General features: G+C 44.8%; 1 protein-coding gene across 4 annotated transcripts in view; it reads left to right on the top strand.

Annotated features, from left to right (window-relative positions):
* The first annotated feature begins 845 nt into the window (after positions 1–845).
* klf8 (Kruppel like factor 8) overlaps positions 846–16,101 on the top strand; it is a 49,792-nt gene continuing 34,536 nt past the window's right edge. For all 4 annotated transcript variants that reach the window (XR_013963082.1, XM_080749727.1, XM_080749728.1 and 1 more), the window contains exon 1: positions 846–1,015. Coding sequence is in view for 3 of the 4 variants with exons in the window: in XM_080749727.1 (XP_080605853.1) it covers positions 989–1,015 (27 nt within the window). In the remaining variant the exon portion in view is untranslated. The remainder of the gene's footprint in view (positions 1,016–16,101) is intronic.

Here is a 16,101-nt window from a genome sequence, read left to right as displayed (position 1 = left end):
GGTGTAATTTGGCCATAATGTTGGTGAAGATTATGAAAACGAGAAGATCCTGAAAAAACCAAATCAAGCAAAATAAAACATCAGATCTACAAGGTCACGACAGTTAACTTGCAATTATGGCAGGCGCTGCTGTGCACAGGATAATAGTTCTCATACATACTATGAGAAGCCAGCAGTGCTGCATATGCTTGTAGATCTGAGGTTGTCGTCGCCATAGGTTAATGATACACAGAAAGCTGTGGCTTGTGTGTGTGTGTGTGTGTGTGTGTGTGTGTGTGTGTGTGTGTGTGTGTGTGTGTGTGTGTGTGTGTGTGTGTGTGTGTTTTTTAGGTGGTGTTTTGCAGCACTATAGGAGTGGCAGCAGAGAGAGAAGAGAGAGAGAGAGAGAGATGGGTGGGTGGGTGGGTGCCGCTGGTGGGTGGGGCAGCCAGCTCTGTTAGCAGAGTGGGTGGGGCTGCAGGGTGGGGGTGGGGGGGAGTGGGTGGGGACAGGGTGGGGTCACACACAGAGAAGGGAGAGGCTGCCTACTAGTGCCTGGATAGGAGAGAGAGAGAGAGAGAGAGCAGAGACACACAACATTACAGAACACTACCAGATCCAACCACGGTAACAGTACCAGCCCTTAAGCCGAGGACAGCGCGCTCCAGGCCCGGCCTACACCACCACCACGATCCGTTGGAACCATCGGACTATATAACAGGCCACTAGGCTAAAGGGACAGGCCGGGGACCCGGAACGGAGCGGATCGGACCGGTGTCCGGTGTAGGAGGAGAGGAGATCGAACCGAAAGACGTGAACCAACCGCCGCGTTTCACAGATCGAGATCGGCGCCGGGTGTGTTCCAGTTTTGGATCCGGATCCACCCAGAAGAAGGGACCCCCCCCACCGCCACCACTCCCCCGCCCCCCTCTCCCCCCCCACCCCACCCCCCCTCTGCCTGGCTGGCTGGCTGGCTGCGAGGCGAGGCGACCCCCCCTCTCTCTGCAAGATGCACACAGAGACACGGAGTATGAAAGTAAGTCCCCACCTCCCGCTGTCTCTCTCTCTCTCTCTACTGCGCACTGTGTGTGTGTGTGTGTGTGTGTGTGTGTGTGTGTGTGTTTGTGTGTGTGTGCACGCGCGTGCGCGCGCCAGTGGTTCACCTGAGTTCAGACCAACATGTGCCTGGCTGTTATGCAAAAAAGTATAAGGAGACAGTTAGGGTTGTGTGAAGCAAAGCAGTTGTAATGTAACTGTCATTAGTAGACTATTATTGTTGTTGTTGTTATTAATACTGTTACAATGGAGCTCATATAGATATAAAAAAGAAACCTGTCTCTCTCTCTCTCTCTCTCTCTCTCTCTCTCTCTCTCTCTAGCTGTCTCTGTGTATGTCTCTCTTTCTCTGTCTGTCTCTGTGTCTCTCTCCCCCTCTCTCTCTGATCATTGAGAGGCAGGAAGGAAGCTGCAGCCATCTTAGTTCTTAAAGGGCCAGCACACACACACACACACACACACACACACACACACACACACACACACACACACACACACACACACACACGCTCGCACGCGCGCGCTATGAACCCTGGGAAATGGGCCAGGTGCATTACACCTTCACGCAGTGTGTCGTATGTACAGTCAGTCAGTGTGATGAATGCAGCCCGAACCATCAGTGGTTAATTATTTAAATGCATGGTTTAATTTTCAACCGGTGGTTCTCGTGAAATCTTTGTATCGAGGACCCCCGAGTTAGTATGTATTTGACCCCGTATACCCCATATCTGGAAAAATGTTTTGTGGCAGGGACGTCCCCATGCAAGATTTGTGTTGTTATTATGTATCTGATCTACAACGGGGGTCCGGGACCGCTAGGGGGTCCTCAGAGTTACTACAGAGGGTCCTCAAAATCTTTGTGCGAGGATAAGCTTGTAGATCGGCTTTTTTGGCAAAGAGGTTTGGTGTAGAGGGGGAAAAAAGAGCAGACCAGAGTGAAAGGTCAAGTTTATGAACTATTGACGGTTCAAGTGGTTAAATATCTGAAAACACAAATTGACATGAATCCAAAATACACTGATGATTGTGCTGTCAAACGATGAAACTACCGGTATATGGAATCTATGAACAGGTTGTGGGGGTCCCTGCTTCATCTCTCTCTCAACTAAGGGGTCCTTGGTCTGAAAACGTTGAAGACCCCTGATCTACAAGCTTGTAGATGAGCTATTTTCAAACAGCTGATATAGAAGAACTATTGAGACATTTAAAGTGATATTTCAACAGGCATAGTATGTAACTTTGCCATGTGTTTACATTATAACATCCATCTTCAACCGCTTATCCGGAGTCGGGTCGCGGGGGCAGCAGCTCCAGCCGAGAGCTCCAAACGTCCCTCTCCAGAGCCACACTATAGCAACTTCCGCCTGGGGGATCCCCAGGCGTTCCCAGGCCAGTGTGGAGATGTAATCCCTCCATCTGGCCCTCGGTCTGAACCGGGGTCTCCTCCCAGTGGGACGTGCATCAAGGACCTCCCTAGGGAGATGCTTGGGAGCTATCCGTACTGGATGCCCGAAGCACCTAAGCTGGCTCCTTTCCAAGTGAAGGAGCAGGGGTTCTACTCCCGAGTCATCCGTTAGAGACTCTGGAGTAGAACCGCTGCTCCTTCAAGTTACATTACAGTAAGACTCCCTAATCGGGAGATAAGCGACCGTCAGTGTAGGAGCAGTGTCTGATCGGCCTGATGGTGGCACTATATGGGAGAGATCCATGTTGATGACATGAGTGTAGACGTATTGTGTACCAATTTGCGTGATTTTAGGGCAAAATCTGTAGGAGCAGTGTCCAAAAATGTGTTTTGCAAGAATCGGCCTCATGGTGACGCTAGAAGAGGGTCATGTGAGAATTGATGGGCAACGGTTGCGGAGATATGAGCAGGGTAAAAGTGTGACGTGTGACGGACAGCTGGTCGAGGTTTTGATAGTAACTGCGACCTGGCGGTCGCAACAATACTTTACAACATATCAATAATATATATATTTTTCCTCCCATCATTTCCCTCTAGCAGCAGTTATCATCCACTGGAGTCAGGGACGACGTGCTGCTGGCCATTGGGAAAAGCGGGACAACTCCCGAACGGCCGGTTCATTCCCGGCCTGTCCAGAACGGCCATTAGGAAAAAAATAAAAATAAAATGTCGGCCTTCGTTCCATTTTGGGGGCTGGGCGGCCAACAAAGTAAATCCTCGAAATCTCCAAGTTTCAAATGTATACATTTTTTCGCAAAGCAAAGCCCTGCTTCATCATACAAGGCCGTTGCACAAAAGTAGTGAAAACAGCAGAGGCCTAACAAAAAAATTCTCTGGTTTCCGGTTGGCGACCGACCCTATTAAATACGTGCGACCCAGATGATTTTATTGGCATTTGGAGTGAAAATAAAAAAATAAATAAAATTAAGTCAAAATCCGACCGAGTCGATCAAAAACGTCTTACAAAAAATATCTTTGGTGCGACCACATTCGCGAAGTTTAATCAAAGTTTTCTTTCGACTAAAATATCATGTGCGCAAATGTTTTGTTTTACTATTCATGCGTCATTGCGTCAGCTCCGTCTCTCTCTCTCTCCCCCCATCAGTCCATCCCTCCTCCCCAGTCCCTACACACACACACACACGCAAACACGTGCGTGCTCCGTGCCTCCGTCGAAAACAGCTAATCTACAAGATCACATTAAGATGAAGACACGACGCGCACACAGCTGCAACTTCTGCAACTATGTATAAATCAGTGGGTTTCATTCGCGCAAAACCTAAATGTGAATACGTTTGAAGGATCAATCCTCTTTCCACAGAGTGTCTGTCGCGACGGGGATAGCTTCGCTGTATCTACATGTCATCTTTTTTACACCCAACTCTAACCTTAGCCTCCATGGGGTGAGTCGGTAAAACCCTCCGGACGAAATGATAGTCTTTCGAAAGAGCAAGATTTTACCATCGCGACGTGCCGTGGCCGCCTCTCTTTTCAGCGAACCAAGCAGGAAAGCTAGCCGCGAACCGCACACGGTAGTCGGCATCGGAGCGAGCCAAGAGCCGCTCTGACGCACAACGTTGTTCATTCACGTTGCGACACAAGCATAAAGCATTCGAAGAGAATCACAGTTTGTAAAAAGAAAACACCAGAGCAATAAACACTTTCTAACTGTCTTGAAACAAATATCTTTGCTCCACTTTCATTCATCCACTAAAACTACTTACTACATTCTCCCTTCCACTTCAGTCAAGTGAGTCAACATGTGGGTCGAGACCCCCCCCAGAGGTCCCCAAATGATTTGGGGGGGGTCCCTAGATGACAACGAATTAATAATTTAAGGACTTTTTAAATAAATTTAAAGACAAGAAAAAAAGACCATTGCTGCATCAAAAGTAATCAAACTATACTATACTAAGATGCAAATGTTGGAAAATAGCTGATCTACAAGCTCACAACTCTCAAAAACATTTAATTGGGGACCCATATTTTTTTTCTGGGACCTATTTGAATGACCACCTGTGGGTCCCCCATTATATTGAAAACCTAGCAACATCACTGCAAGTAGAAGGTAAAAAATACGTTAAAATGAACGTTAATTCAAATGTTACGATTTTGCGATTATGAGGGCAAGTGGCCATGACCTGAGGGCAAGTAGAACATGACCTGTACTTGCCCGACGGGCAAGTGCCTCTGAGACCTTAGTGTCAACCCCTGAGAGAGACAAGTCGGCTTCTCAAGAAATTGGTAACTCAGGAAAACAGAATATTAAAAAAGAAGCATATCGATCATTGCCATAGGAAAAAAAAAAAAAAAAAAAGAAAAACTACCTACCCATCCTTCCCATGAGGAAATAAAATAAAATTCCTTGCTACCCATCATGCCCACAAAAAAATAAAAAATAAAAAATAAAATAAAATAAATTCCCTACCTACTCAGCCCTAAAATGACAGCCAACCGGAAACCAAGGTTTTTTTTTTTTTAGGCCAGATCTACAAGCACACAACGCCTCGTGGTGCGAGGCGTTGTGTGCTTGTAGATCGGCTGTTTTCACTAGTTTAAATCATTTTTAAATATGATAAATACAAAACAAACGTTTTGGACATACAAGGTTTCCACCCGACAACGACGAAATATAACTCTTGTAATTGGCTCATCACTGGCTTGTCACTTGTCATGATCTGAAATGGCAAATCTTTGAGTAGCAGCAGCGCTATAGGGAGAGATCTCTCTCTATAGCGCGCAATGAGGGCCTCTCCAACTCTTTTTCCCGGGCTGAATCAGGGGCCCAGCATGTCCCTGACTGGAGTGGTGTGGTGGGGTCTACCTGCAGAAACACACTGTCCTCTCACTGTATTTTCACTTTGTTTTGGTAGATGGGGATGTTTTTTGGGACACTAAATAGAGTGATCATATGGTGGTTACAAAAACGCGGAGATTTTAAACAGGTTATTTCGATAGTCCGACGTCCCGTTAGTCCGACATGCGGTTAGGGTTAGAGTTAGGTTGAGGGTTAGGGTTTTCAATTTTCAACATGGAAACGATTATGACAAAATAATTGATTAGACGATTATGTAATAATTGTGACAGCCCTAATCGGGGTGGGGGTGGGGGGGTTCTTGCCTTCCTTGATTGTCCACAGTGTAGAGAGGAGAGAGGGGAGAGGGAGAGAGAGTTGATGCTCTTTGGCAGTGTAAACGTATGTTCTCATGCCAATACAGCTCTTTTGAATTGAAATGGCTTTGAATGGAGTGGGGGAGTGACACGCAGCAAAGGTCCGCTGGGCGTGGGAATGGAACCGAAGACTCAGAGTAGGGATGGGACGATCGTTAGGGCTGTCACAATAATCGACATTTTCATATCGTCCCATCTAGGGTTGGAGGCGGTAACCGCCGTACCGCGGTATACCGAGGTCTACCGCGGTGTCATTGTGCTTACCGCGGTAAAAAGACAAAAAAAAGGTCTATTTTTTATTGGAAAACAAGCGAGTTTTAAAACGGGGGAGAAGCGAGGACCGCATGCGCTCCATGCCGCTCTGCTCTGGGCCGTGTACCACACATTGGAAGCCACATACGTCACTCAGACACAGACCTGCACACAGTGCACAGGGCAGTAGAGTACGGAGCACAACTCTATGACGGAGCAGCATAAACTTTCTCTGTAATCCACTCGACACAAGGATTACATACCTTGTGTTGTGGCATATCTTTTTTTTATTCATACAGATTACTGGCGGAGCGCGGGCCGCGTGGACTAAAACCGAAAATGAAACTATTTTACGTTTTCCACCGCGTCGCACGTTGTGCCCCGTCCGGCGGCGCGTCAGCGATTTTATAACCTTTTCTGTCAAGTCTTGTAACTAAAACCTGTATATAGCAGCACTCAATCACTGCGATTTGAGAGTTGAGACGTGACGTGACTAGGCCTGGGGCGGTATCGACATTTTGTTACCGCGATTACCGTCTTCCCATTTACCGCCGGTACTGCGGTAATTACCGCACCCCCGTATCTATTAATTAAGGTTCGGCGATAAGCCAAAATATTGCAATCATCTTCCCAAAAGTCGCATCTCCACAGCCTGACTGCCCGAGTTATACTTCTCCGTACAGCACAGCGGGTATGGCTTTGAAAGGAGCAGATCTACAAGCTTACAACACATCGCATCTGCGACGCGTTCTGAACTTCTGAGCTTTTAGATCTGCACTGTCGGGTTACCATAGTAACGTAGGCTAGCTACTTAGCTTTTCAGACACAAACAGCTGTGTGAACAAAACAGAAGAGGACGGGTAGTCAGATCGTGTACAGTGATTCTGTAAACTCACGTCGTCTCAACTCTCAAATCGCAGTGATTGAGTGCTGCTATATACAGGTTTTAGTTACAAGACTTGACAGAAAAGGTTATAAAATCTCCGACGCGCCGACAGACGGGGCACAACGTGCGACGCGGTTACGACGCGGTGGAAAAAGTAAAATAGTTTCATTTTCGGTTTTAGTCCACGCGGCCCGCGCTCCGCCAGTAATCCGTATGAATAAAAAAAGATATGCCACAACACAATGTATGTATTCACATCCTTGTGTCGTGTGGATTACAGAGAAAGTTTACGCTGCTTTGTACTCCTCTACGCAGGCTGCCCTGTGTAGGTCTGACTGTCTGTGTCTCTGAGAGTGAGAGTGACGTACGGTATGTGGCTTCCAAACTGTGGTACACGGCCCAGAGCAGAGCGGCATGGAGCGCATGCGGTCCTCGCTTCTCCCCCGTTTTAAAACTCGCTGGTTTTCCAATAAAAAATAAACTTTTTTTTACCGCGGTAAGCACACTGACACCGCGGTAAACCGAGGTCTACCTACGGCGGTACGGCGGTTACCGTGTCCAACCCTAGACGTGACGTGACGTGACGTGACGTGAGTTTACAGAATCACTGTACACGATCTGACTACCCTTCCTCTTCTGGTTTGTTCACACAGCTGTTTGTCTGAAAAGCCCAAGTAGCTAGCCTACGTTACTATGGTAACCCGACAGTGCAGATCTAAAAGCTCAGAACGCGTTGCGGATGCGATGTGTTGTGAGCTTGTAGATCTGCTCCTTTGAAAGCCAGACCCGCTGTGCTGTACGGAGAAGTATAACTCGGGCAGTCAGGCTGTGTCGCCTCTCCACTGTGGAGAGGCGACTTTTGGGAAGATGATTGCAATATTTTGGCTTATCGCCGAACCTTAATTAATAGATACGGGGGTGCGGTAATTACCGCAGTACCGGCGGTAAATGGGAAGACGGTAATCGCGGTAACAAAATGTCCATACCGCCCCAGGCCTAGTCCCATCCCTAACTCAGAGCCTACGTGGCGTGCGCACGCACGCACACACACTGGACTGTCTCACACACATCATTTATTACATTCATTCTTATTTAACTCAACATGACACTGGTGGGTGTGCGTGCGTGTGTGTGTGTGTGTTTGTACATCTACTGTATGTGTGTGTGTTTGTGTGTGTGTGTGCGTGCGCGTGCGCGCACGCGTGTGTCAGTTGAGTCAGGGTGTGTCTACACTAGACAATTATTAACAACTGGAAACTTCTGTTCTCTTTGCTACTGGGTTGTCTGTCTGTCTGTCTGACTGACTGACTGTCTGACTGACTGACTGACTGAATCAACTTTATTGATTTGGTTCAAACTCCATGAGTGCAGTTTCGACTTTTTAAAGTGGATCATTTACAATAGATGTATTAATAGAATTAGGTTACAAAAGATTTATATTAATTTATAATAGATGTATTAATAGAATTAGGTTAAAGCCTCACTCATGTAGTTTATCAAATTAATTGAGTCCAATTGATTGATTGATTGATTATTTTATGGAGAACAGTACAAGTGTACTCAATACAATTGAAATCTAGTACAGTAGAAGTACATTTAAACACCCTGCCTAAAAGGAACATCTCAAATAAGACCTTTTACGGTATTTATTTATTTTTTTTTACATTGAAAGCCCTCTGTATTTAATTCATGGCCAATCTGTATGGTAGAGTATGTTGATACAATATAATCTATACTATTGGGGTGGTTGTTTTTGGTCTCTCTGCTCTTCTATTGAGACATTTAGATCAAAGGTCAAGTCTCACCTCTGACACACATTGTTTGACCCGATCTGGTCAAGATTCAATGTATCCCCTGAGCAAATGGTGCATTTCAGCACTTAAAGGAGTAGTTCACCCCCAAAATGACTTTTTTTTCTATTGATTATTACTCACACCATATTCTTTCTTTCTTTCTTTCTTTATTCGGATCCCCATTAGCTTCCGCTGCCACGGTTGCTAGTCTTCCTGGGGTCCACATAAAACATCACAACATCAACATACAATATTCATACAAACAACAACTGTCACACGTCAGTCTGAATCTAAAATACATTAAAATACAAATATAAAATAATACAAGAAAATGTACAAAAAAACATATTGATTATTCAAAGTGTGTTGTCTCTCATTAATATTTGTTTAATAGTTCTTTTGAATAAGTACTTACTTTTGATTTGTTTCATATTGACAGATAATGAGTTTGTTTGTATTTGTCGCATTCCTAAGAAAGAAAATGGATTACAATAAATGTACCCCCATTGATTCCGGATGGGGACCCAAATACTTTCGGGTCCCCATCTGGAATCAATGGAGGTACATTTATTGTAATCAAATTGTTGTCTTAGGAGTGTACGACAAAAACTAACAATATCCATGAATTCCAGTCTCCATGGCGTGAGTAATCAATAGAAAAAAGTAATTTTTGGGGTGAACTACTCATTTAACACTTTGCCGTCCGAAATATAATGGTTGTTGGTAGATTAGCCGTGAAATTTCTAGTATTATATTATGATCTGAACCGCATTCATTTTACCAGACATCCAGCGCTATATCACGTGGTCTTCATCCCCCATTACCATTCCGCGATCCCCCGTTGTTTTACTCACCCCAGTTCCCAGTGAAATTCTCAATCTGCATTGGCTTAGAGTGGGAGATTCGGCTGATGCATCATGTCCCCGTGCGTTTTGCGTGCGCGATCCGTTCACGTAAATGTCCCCTCAAATAATCCACGTGTGACTCAAGAGTAGAACTGAAAAGTATCGCTAGCATAGCCACCAGCACGGCTGCAGTAGAAGCACTCGTGTACAGACAGTAACCGAATGGGGGAAGGTGCCTTGGAGAAGGAAAGGGCCATGACATCACTTCTGCTTCATGTCAGACCAGCCATGAGCTATCAATGCACGAGTGGTGACTAGGGAAGGTTAGACGATCGCCGATTTTCGGATGAAAATCAATTATTTCGGTAAATACGGGAAAGTACGGGAAAAGACGATTGGCTGCCCCTCCCCCCCTAGGAAGTCCGATATAGTACGGTTTTAATATTAAGGGGCTCCCCGTGGCTTGGAAAGGGTTAAGAAGGGGAAAGTTAGAGTTGTGTTGTTTACAGTTAGCATTAGCACACAGCATCATTACAGCCTAGACAGGCCTGATTATGGATCCCACTGGAGAAGATGGATGGAAACGGTATATAGCGCTCGTTTTCACCAGCGTCGGCAGGTTAGCTACTCACCAGCGTCGGCAGGTTAGCATTTCACCAGGTTAGCATTCACCAGCGTTAGTTTTACTGAGGTTAAGGTTAGGGTTAGAGTTAGGGTTAGGGTTAAGGATAGGTTTAGGTTTTGGTGCACCTCTGCCGCGTCCAAGTGACTACAATGGAGCGCTCCCTACATCCGGTTCAGCCAATCACAAGCTTCAAAAATGAGTGCGTGGTTATCCATCTTTCCCAGTGGGATCTATAATCATGCAACAGTGTACTGGTCTTAGCCTCGCGTTGCCAGACTCCCATCACACTGCATGGATATCCGCTGCTGATTTGTGTCTGGCAACGCGAGGCTATGCTGGTCTTAGCTCCTTTCGGAACCTCTCCCTCCGTATGTAGCTTCGAGAAGAGGTTCCTGGACAATACATGCCCAAATCGGAAGGTTCCGGGGAAGGTCTGCCGTCATGAACGCTTCTTACCTTTTATGCTTTGTGTTTAAATTGCTGTATTTGTCAGCCTGTGGCCAGTTTTTCCCCACCATGTACATGGTGTGATGGTCTGGGTTGTTAAGGACCTTTCCAGGGAGGGATCTCATGTGCGCCTTGCTGTGTCAGCCTTTCTTGTTTTCTTTTAGTTTTTCTTGCACTGACAATGGACACTTTTTGGTTTGGCTCTGCACTATTAGGTTGTGTTAGTAGTATTGAGTATTTTGCTTGTGTTTGACATGGCGGTGAGATACTTGTAGCACTGACTAGCATTGACTGTTATGGACACTTTTGTGTGGCACTGTATGATAGTTGTGTTTAAGTATTGCTATTTGTTTTTTAAGTATGGCTGTTACACTTATGAGAGTTGACTGTTTTCGACATGGAGACTGCTCTCCATTCCGACGTGTCGCCACTCCGACATTGACTTCTTATTGTCGGAGTGGCAACACTTCCATAGAGGTTAGGTTTAGGGTTAGGGTTAGGTATAGGGTCAGTGTCGGAAAGGAGACATGTAACTTTTGACACTTTATGTATATATTCTTCGTTCCCTATCTTTGGTGTACCTTGCTCTTTACTGTACACTGTTAAATTTTTTCTTTTCATACTTCTCTGTAACTTTGTAAATATCCTTAAACTGCTGTGCTGCCTCCGGGCAACTAATTATCCCCCTTGGGATAATATCTATCTAAATCACACCTAGTGTGAAGTGAGCGGTGCTATTCTGTGATTTCATTTCATTAAGCATCCCGCCAAGCATGGCCAATGTGACCCTGGGCATACAACAAACCTTGAGTGCTTTGTACCCAGATGAATTAGGTTTTGTTGTGCTGGGAAGGTCCCAGGTTAAATTCCCCGCCCGCCAACGTTTCGAGGTGTTCCTGAGCACGACACTTAACCCCTAACTGCCCCCCCCCTGCACTCAGCCTGACTACCTGAGCAGCAATCAGCCGGGTAAAGCTGAAAGCAGATTAAATAGGTCTAAATGATTCATTATTCATTTAGACCATACATGGGCAACTGGCGACCCGGGGGCCACATGCGGCCCCCACCCTTAATGCGGCCCACAGGTTAATATCGGAATACGAATATACTGATATATTATATTAATTCCAAACATGCAAAACAGGACCTCCTTTAATTACTTCAGTCCATATTAGTAGTTTTTGATGGCTAGTATTAAAATTGTAGGCTACTCTTTTCATGTCCAACTTATTTGCAATAAAGTTCATAAAGTTTACATGTTGTAAGTACAGTATAACTAAATAAAGAACATGCCACGTTGCGACACGTTTAGCACTTGTAGCTACTTATTTGTGGCAGTAGAATGAAGGAGTGGGAGATCATTTACGAAATAAGTTACGTTCAAATATGGAGATAAGAGGTTTCTGTCGACAGCAACAATATGCAATGTGGCCCCCTGGAGTTAGTGTGGAAATACAGTGGCCCCCTCTATCATCAAAGTTGCCCACCCCTGATTTAGACTGTGGCTGGGTGGTGAGAGTCTTTGATGATTGGTCTTATTATTATTAGGCATACTTAGATTGTGGTTGGGTGGTGATTGTGAGTGTACTTGATGATTGGTTTATTTATGATGTTTGATTAGTATTATTAATTAGATTGTGGCTGAGTGGCGAGTGTCCTTGATGATTGGTTTATGAACGTGATGCTTGATTTGTTTCAAATGCTGCCCGTAGGTAAACGTGGCAGGCTGCATAAGGCTGACATTATAGTACACAGTGATTTAAGCAACACAGCTGCATAAGGCTGACCTTATAGTACACAGTAATGTAAGCGACACAGCTGCATAAGACTGACCTTATAGTACACAGTAATTTAAGCAACACAGCTGCATAAGGCTGACCTTATAGTACACAGTAATGTAAGCAATACAGCTGCATAAGGCTGACCTTATAGTACACAGTAATGTAAAAACACAGCTGCATAAGGCTGACCGTATAGTACACAGTAATGTAAGCAATACAGCTGCATAAGGCTGACCTTATAGTGCACAGTAATGTAAACAACACAGCTGCATAAGGCAGACCTTATAGTACACAGTAATGTAAGCAACACAGCTGCATAAGGCTGACATATAGTACACAGTAATGTAAGCAACACAGCTGCATAAGGCTGACATATAGTATACATGTGATGCAAGCAAGGCTGCATGTGATGTTAGCAACACAGCTGCATAAGGCTGACCTTATAGTACACACTACACAGTAATGTAAGCAACACAGCTGCATAAGGCTGACCTTATAGTACACAGTAATGTAAGCAACGCAGCTGCATAAGGCCTGAACATAGTACACACACGCTGATGTAAGCAACACAGCTGCAGCTAATCACATTAATAATGGGTGTGACAGTGTGTGCATTGACAATACTGGTAACTGCGTGTGCGTGTGTGTGCGTGTGTGTGTGTGTGTGTGTGTGTGTGTGTGTGTGTGTGTGTGTGTGCGTGCGCGCGTGCGGTTCCAGACACACCCATCCGTAGTGTAATTATGAACCGAACACACCCATCATTGGTCGGCTGTAGTTTTGAACCTGAACAAGAAAACAAATGGCTTGTGTCAATGGGACGTACCTGCACCTGCCAGTGGGTGAGGAGCCCCCACCGGGAGGACATATTGTTGTACCCTACCGGCTGACCTGCCAGTGGGTGAGGAGCCCCCACCGGGAGGACATATTGTTGTACCCTACCGGCTGACCTGCCAGTGGGTGAGGAGCCCCCACCGGGAGGACATATTGTTGTACCCTACCGCAGTGTTTCTCAACCACTGTGCCTGGGGACCTTTGGTGTGCCCCTGAGAAGGGTCAAGTGTGCCCCTTGAAACTGCTTGCAACAGTAACGATTTGATGATGTGATATGATTGATTGAATAATCGCTGAGTGAATAATCAATAGTTTGTTCGACCACCTGTAGGCACTAGAGAGCAATCTGTAACAAGCATGTTGACTGCTTTGTTAGGATATTGATGAGTGGTGGAAAAAGTACTCACATGTTTTACGTAAGTATCTTTTACTTAAAGGAGGACTTTGCCACTTTTCAACCCATCTTCATATAATAGGTCCTCACTAATGTTCATAATAAAATAGCACAATTTTTTTCTACTCTGTCCAAGTCCCAGAAATCCATTGTCTTGTGACATCATCATTTTCCAAAAAAAAAAGAATTACAGGTACAGGTAATCAATATTTTTGAAAAAAATATTTCGATTTTTATTATCGCAAAAACAATGGCTTCCACTTTAACTTTGCAACTTTTCAGGAGTAGAAAGCCTGCATTTTCTATTAACTTGGATTCCCAATCGATGATGTCACAAGACGATGGGTTTCTGACCTGCCCACAACCCTCCAAAGAGGAAAAAAAAAAAGAAAATCTTTTTTTTAGTGAGGACCAATTATATGAAGATAGGTTGAAAAGTGGTGAAGTACTCCTTTAAGTAAAAGTATCAATACTTCAAAATGTACTTGAGTAAAATTGTGAAAGTTTTGGCATAAGTGAGCTTGTAGATTGCTATTTTCAAATAGGCTGGGTATAAAATAGTGCTAAAGTGTTTAATGTATATTTTATAATATAATAATTTATATCTGCAGAGTAAAGCCCTTTGCACACAGGCGCGTTTTTCTCGCAAGGAAAAAACGGACGATTCAATTTTTTTAAAAGAAAACAATGATTCTCTATGACCTCATGCACACCGGCTCCGAATTTGCCATGTGGCAGGTGGCTGCGGCTGTGCGTTTTTTTTCCCCAATCGAACCCAGTTCGATTTGTGCGTCTTGTCGCATGCGGTACAAACTCATTGACAGACTCCTTTTATGACTCCTTTTCGGATCCGCAGTGTGGATTCCACACAGCCTTGCACAACAAATCCAATGCGCTTTAATCATGCAGTAAACAGAAAGAAACGCAACGGTCCTGTGTGCAAAGTCCTTAACTAGTAACTAAAGTTTTCAAATAATTGTAGTGGAGTAAAAGTGCAATATTTGGATCCGAGATGTAGTGGAGTAGAAATAAAAGTGTTGGAAATCGGAAATACTCAAGTAAAGTACAAATACCTCAAAGTTTTACTCAAGTAGTAGTACATTACTTACGTATGGCTACTTACACCACTGTTTTTCCGCGAATGACCGCCCTTCTTGATCATACCACAGCGTTGCACAAAAGCAGATCTGCAAGCTCGAAGCTCTAGGCGCGGCACGACGCTACGTGTTTTGAGCTTGTAGACATGCCATTTTTGATGCTTTAGAATTCGAATCCTGTAAAGCAGTGGTTCTCAACCTTTTCAGGCCGCCACCCCCAAAATACTAATATTTGAACTGGGGACCCCACCTCCCTGACGAGCACTACTTGGAGTTGGAAGAGTTGGGCCATTACATTTTGTTTAACACGTCCTATTGTGAAAATAGCAGATCTACACACGAGGCGTTGTGAGCATGTAGATCAGCTATTTTCAGAGGTATTAAAAAGTCTTTAAATTGTCACTTTAGATATGTGCAGATACCCTCTATACACTTAAACTATATATATAGGTTTGTTTACAGTTGAGTGAGAAAACAATGTTAAACTAATCATCTGGGGGCCCCTCAAAATAATTTGGGGACCCCCCTGGGGGTCCCGACCCACAGGTTGAGAACCACTGCTGTAAAGTAACGGTCTCCACCCGACAGAGATGATATGAGGACATGAGAGAGGAGGGGGGGGGGAGTGGGACTGAGTTACTAGGGCCCAAGGTGGAGGGGCCCTAATTATTTTATACTTTAACTTTAAGCAGATATACAAATTCACATGAAAAGGTAGAAACATTAGGTTTTTAAAAAAAAAGAAAAAAAAAACTGAAATATTCAAAGATGTGCACACATTTCCAAGATTTTTCAAAAATAGCAGATCTACAAGCTCGCGGTGCCGCGCTGTGAGCTTGTATATCTGCTATTTTTCAATAGTTAAAGAGTCCAGGGCCCAGAATTTGGAATGACGGAAGAGACGAGAACAGGATTGTGTGTTTTCGGCCTATATGTTATCCTTCTGTGTGTGTGTGTGTGTGTGTGTGCACGTGTGTGTGTGTGCGTGTGTGAGTGTGTGTGTGTGCGTGACCCCCTACCAACCAGCCACTCATTAACTGGGGTAAGAATCCTGTCACCATGGATACGAAGCCCTGCTGCCAAACACACACACGCACACACACGCACACGCACACACACACACACACACACACACACACACACACACACACACACACACACACACACACACACACACACACACACACACACACACACACACACACACACAGACACTGACTGAAATAGAGGGAGAAGCATATGAACTGGTTGTACTGGTCAGCTCCCAGTACAACAGTAACAGACTAGATTGCGGTCGTGCTATTAGTTTGGACCAGGAAAGGGGTTTGTCTTCGTTTTGGAGGTGGATTTTATTGCAGATCTGCACCCAGAGGAGCGCACCTTTCTAGTCGTGCATTGTGCACATCGTCGTTGTCGGGCGGAAACCTTGTATCTCCAAGTTTCAAATTTGTACGTTCTTTCGCAAAGTAAAGCCCTGCT

The sequence above is a fragment of the Nannobrachium achirus genome, assembly GCF_963921795.1.
Source record: "Nannobrachium achirus genome assembly, chromosome: 19".
Lineage (NCBI taxonomy): Eukaryota > Metazoa > Chordata > Actinopteri > Myctophiformes > Myctophidae > Nannobrachium > Nannobrachium achirus.
Note: the sequence above shows the minus strand (reverse complement) of the source record. Positions and strands in the feature narration are given on the sequence as shown.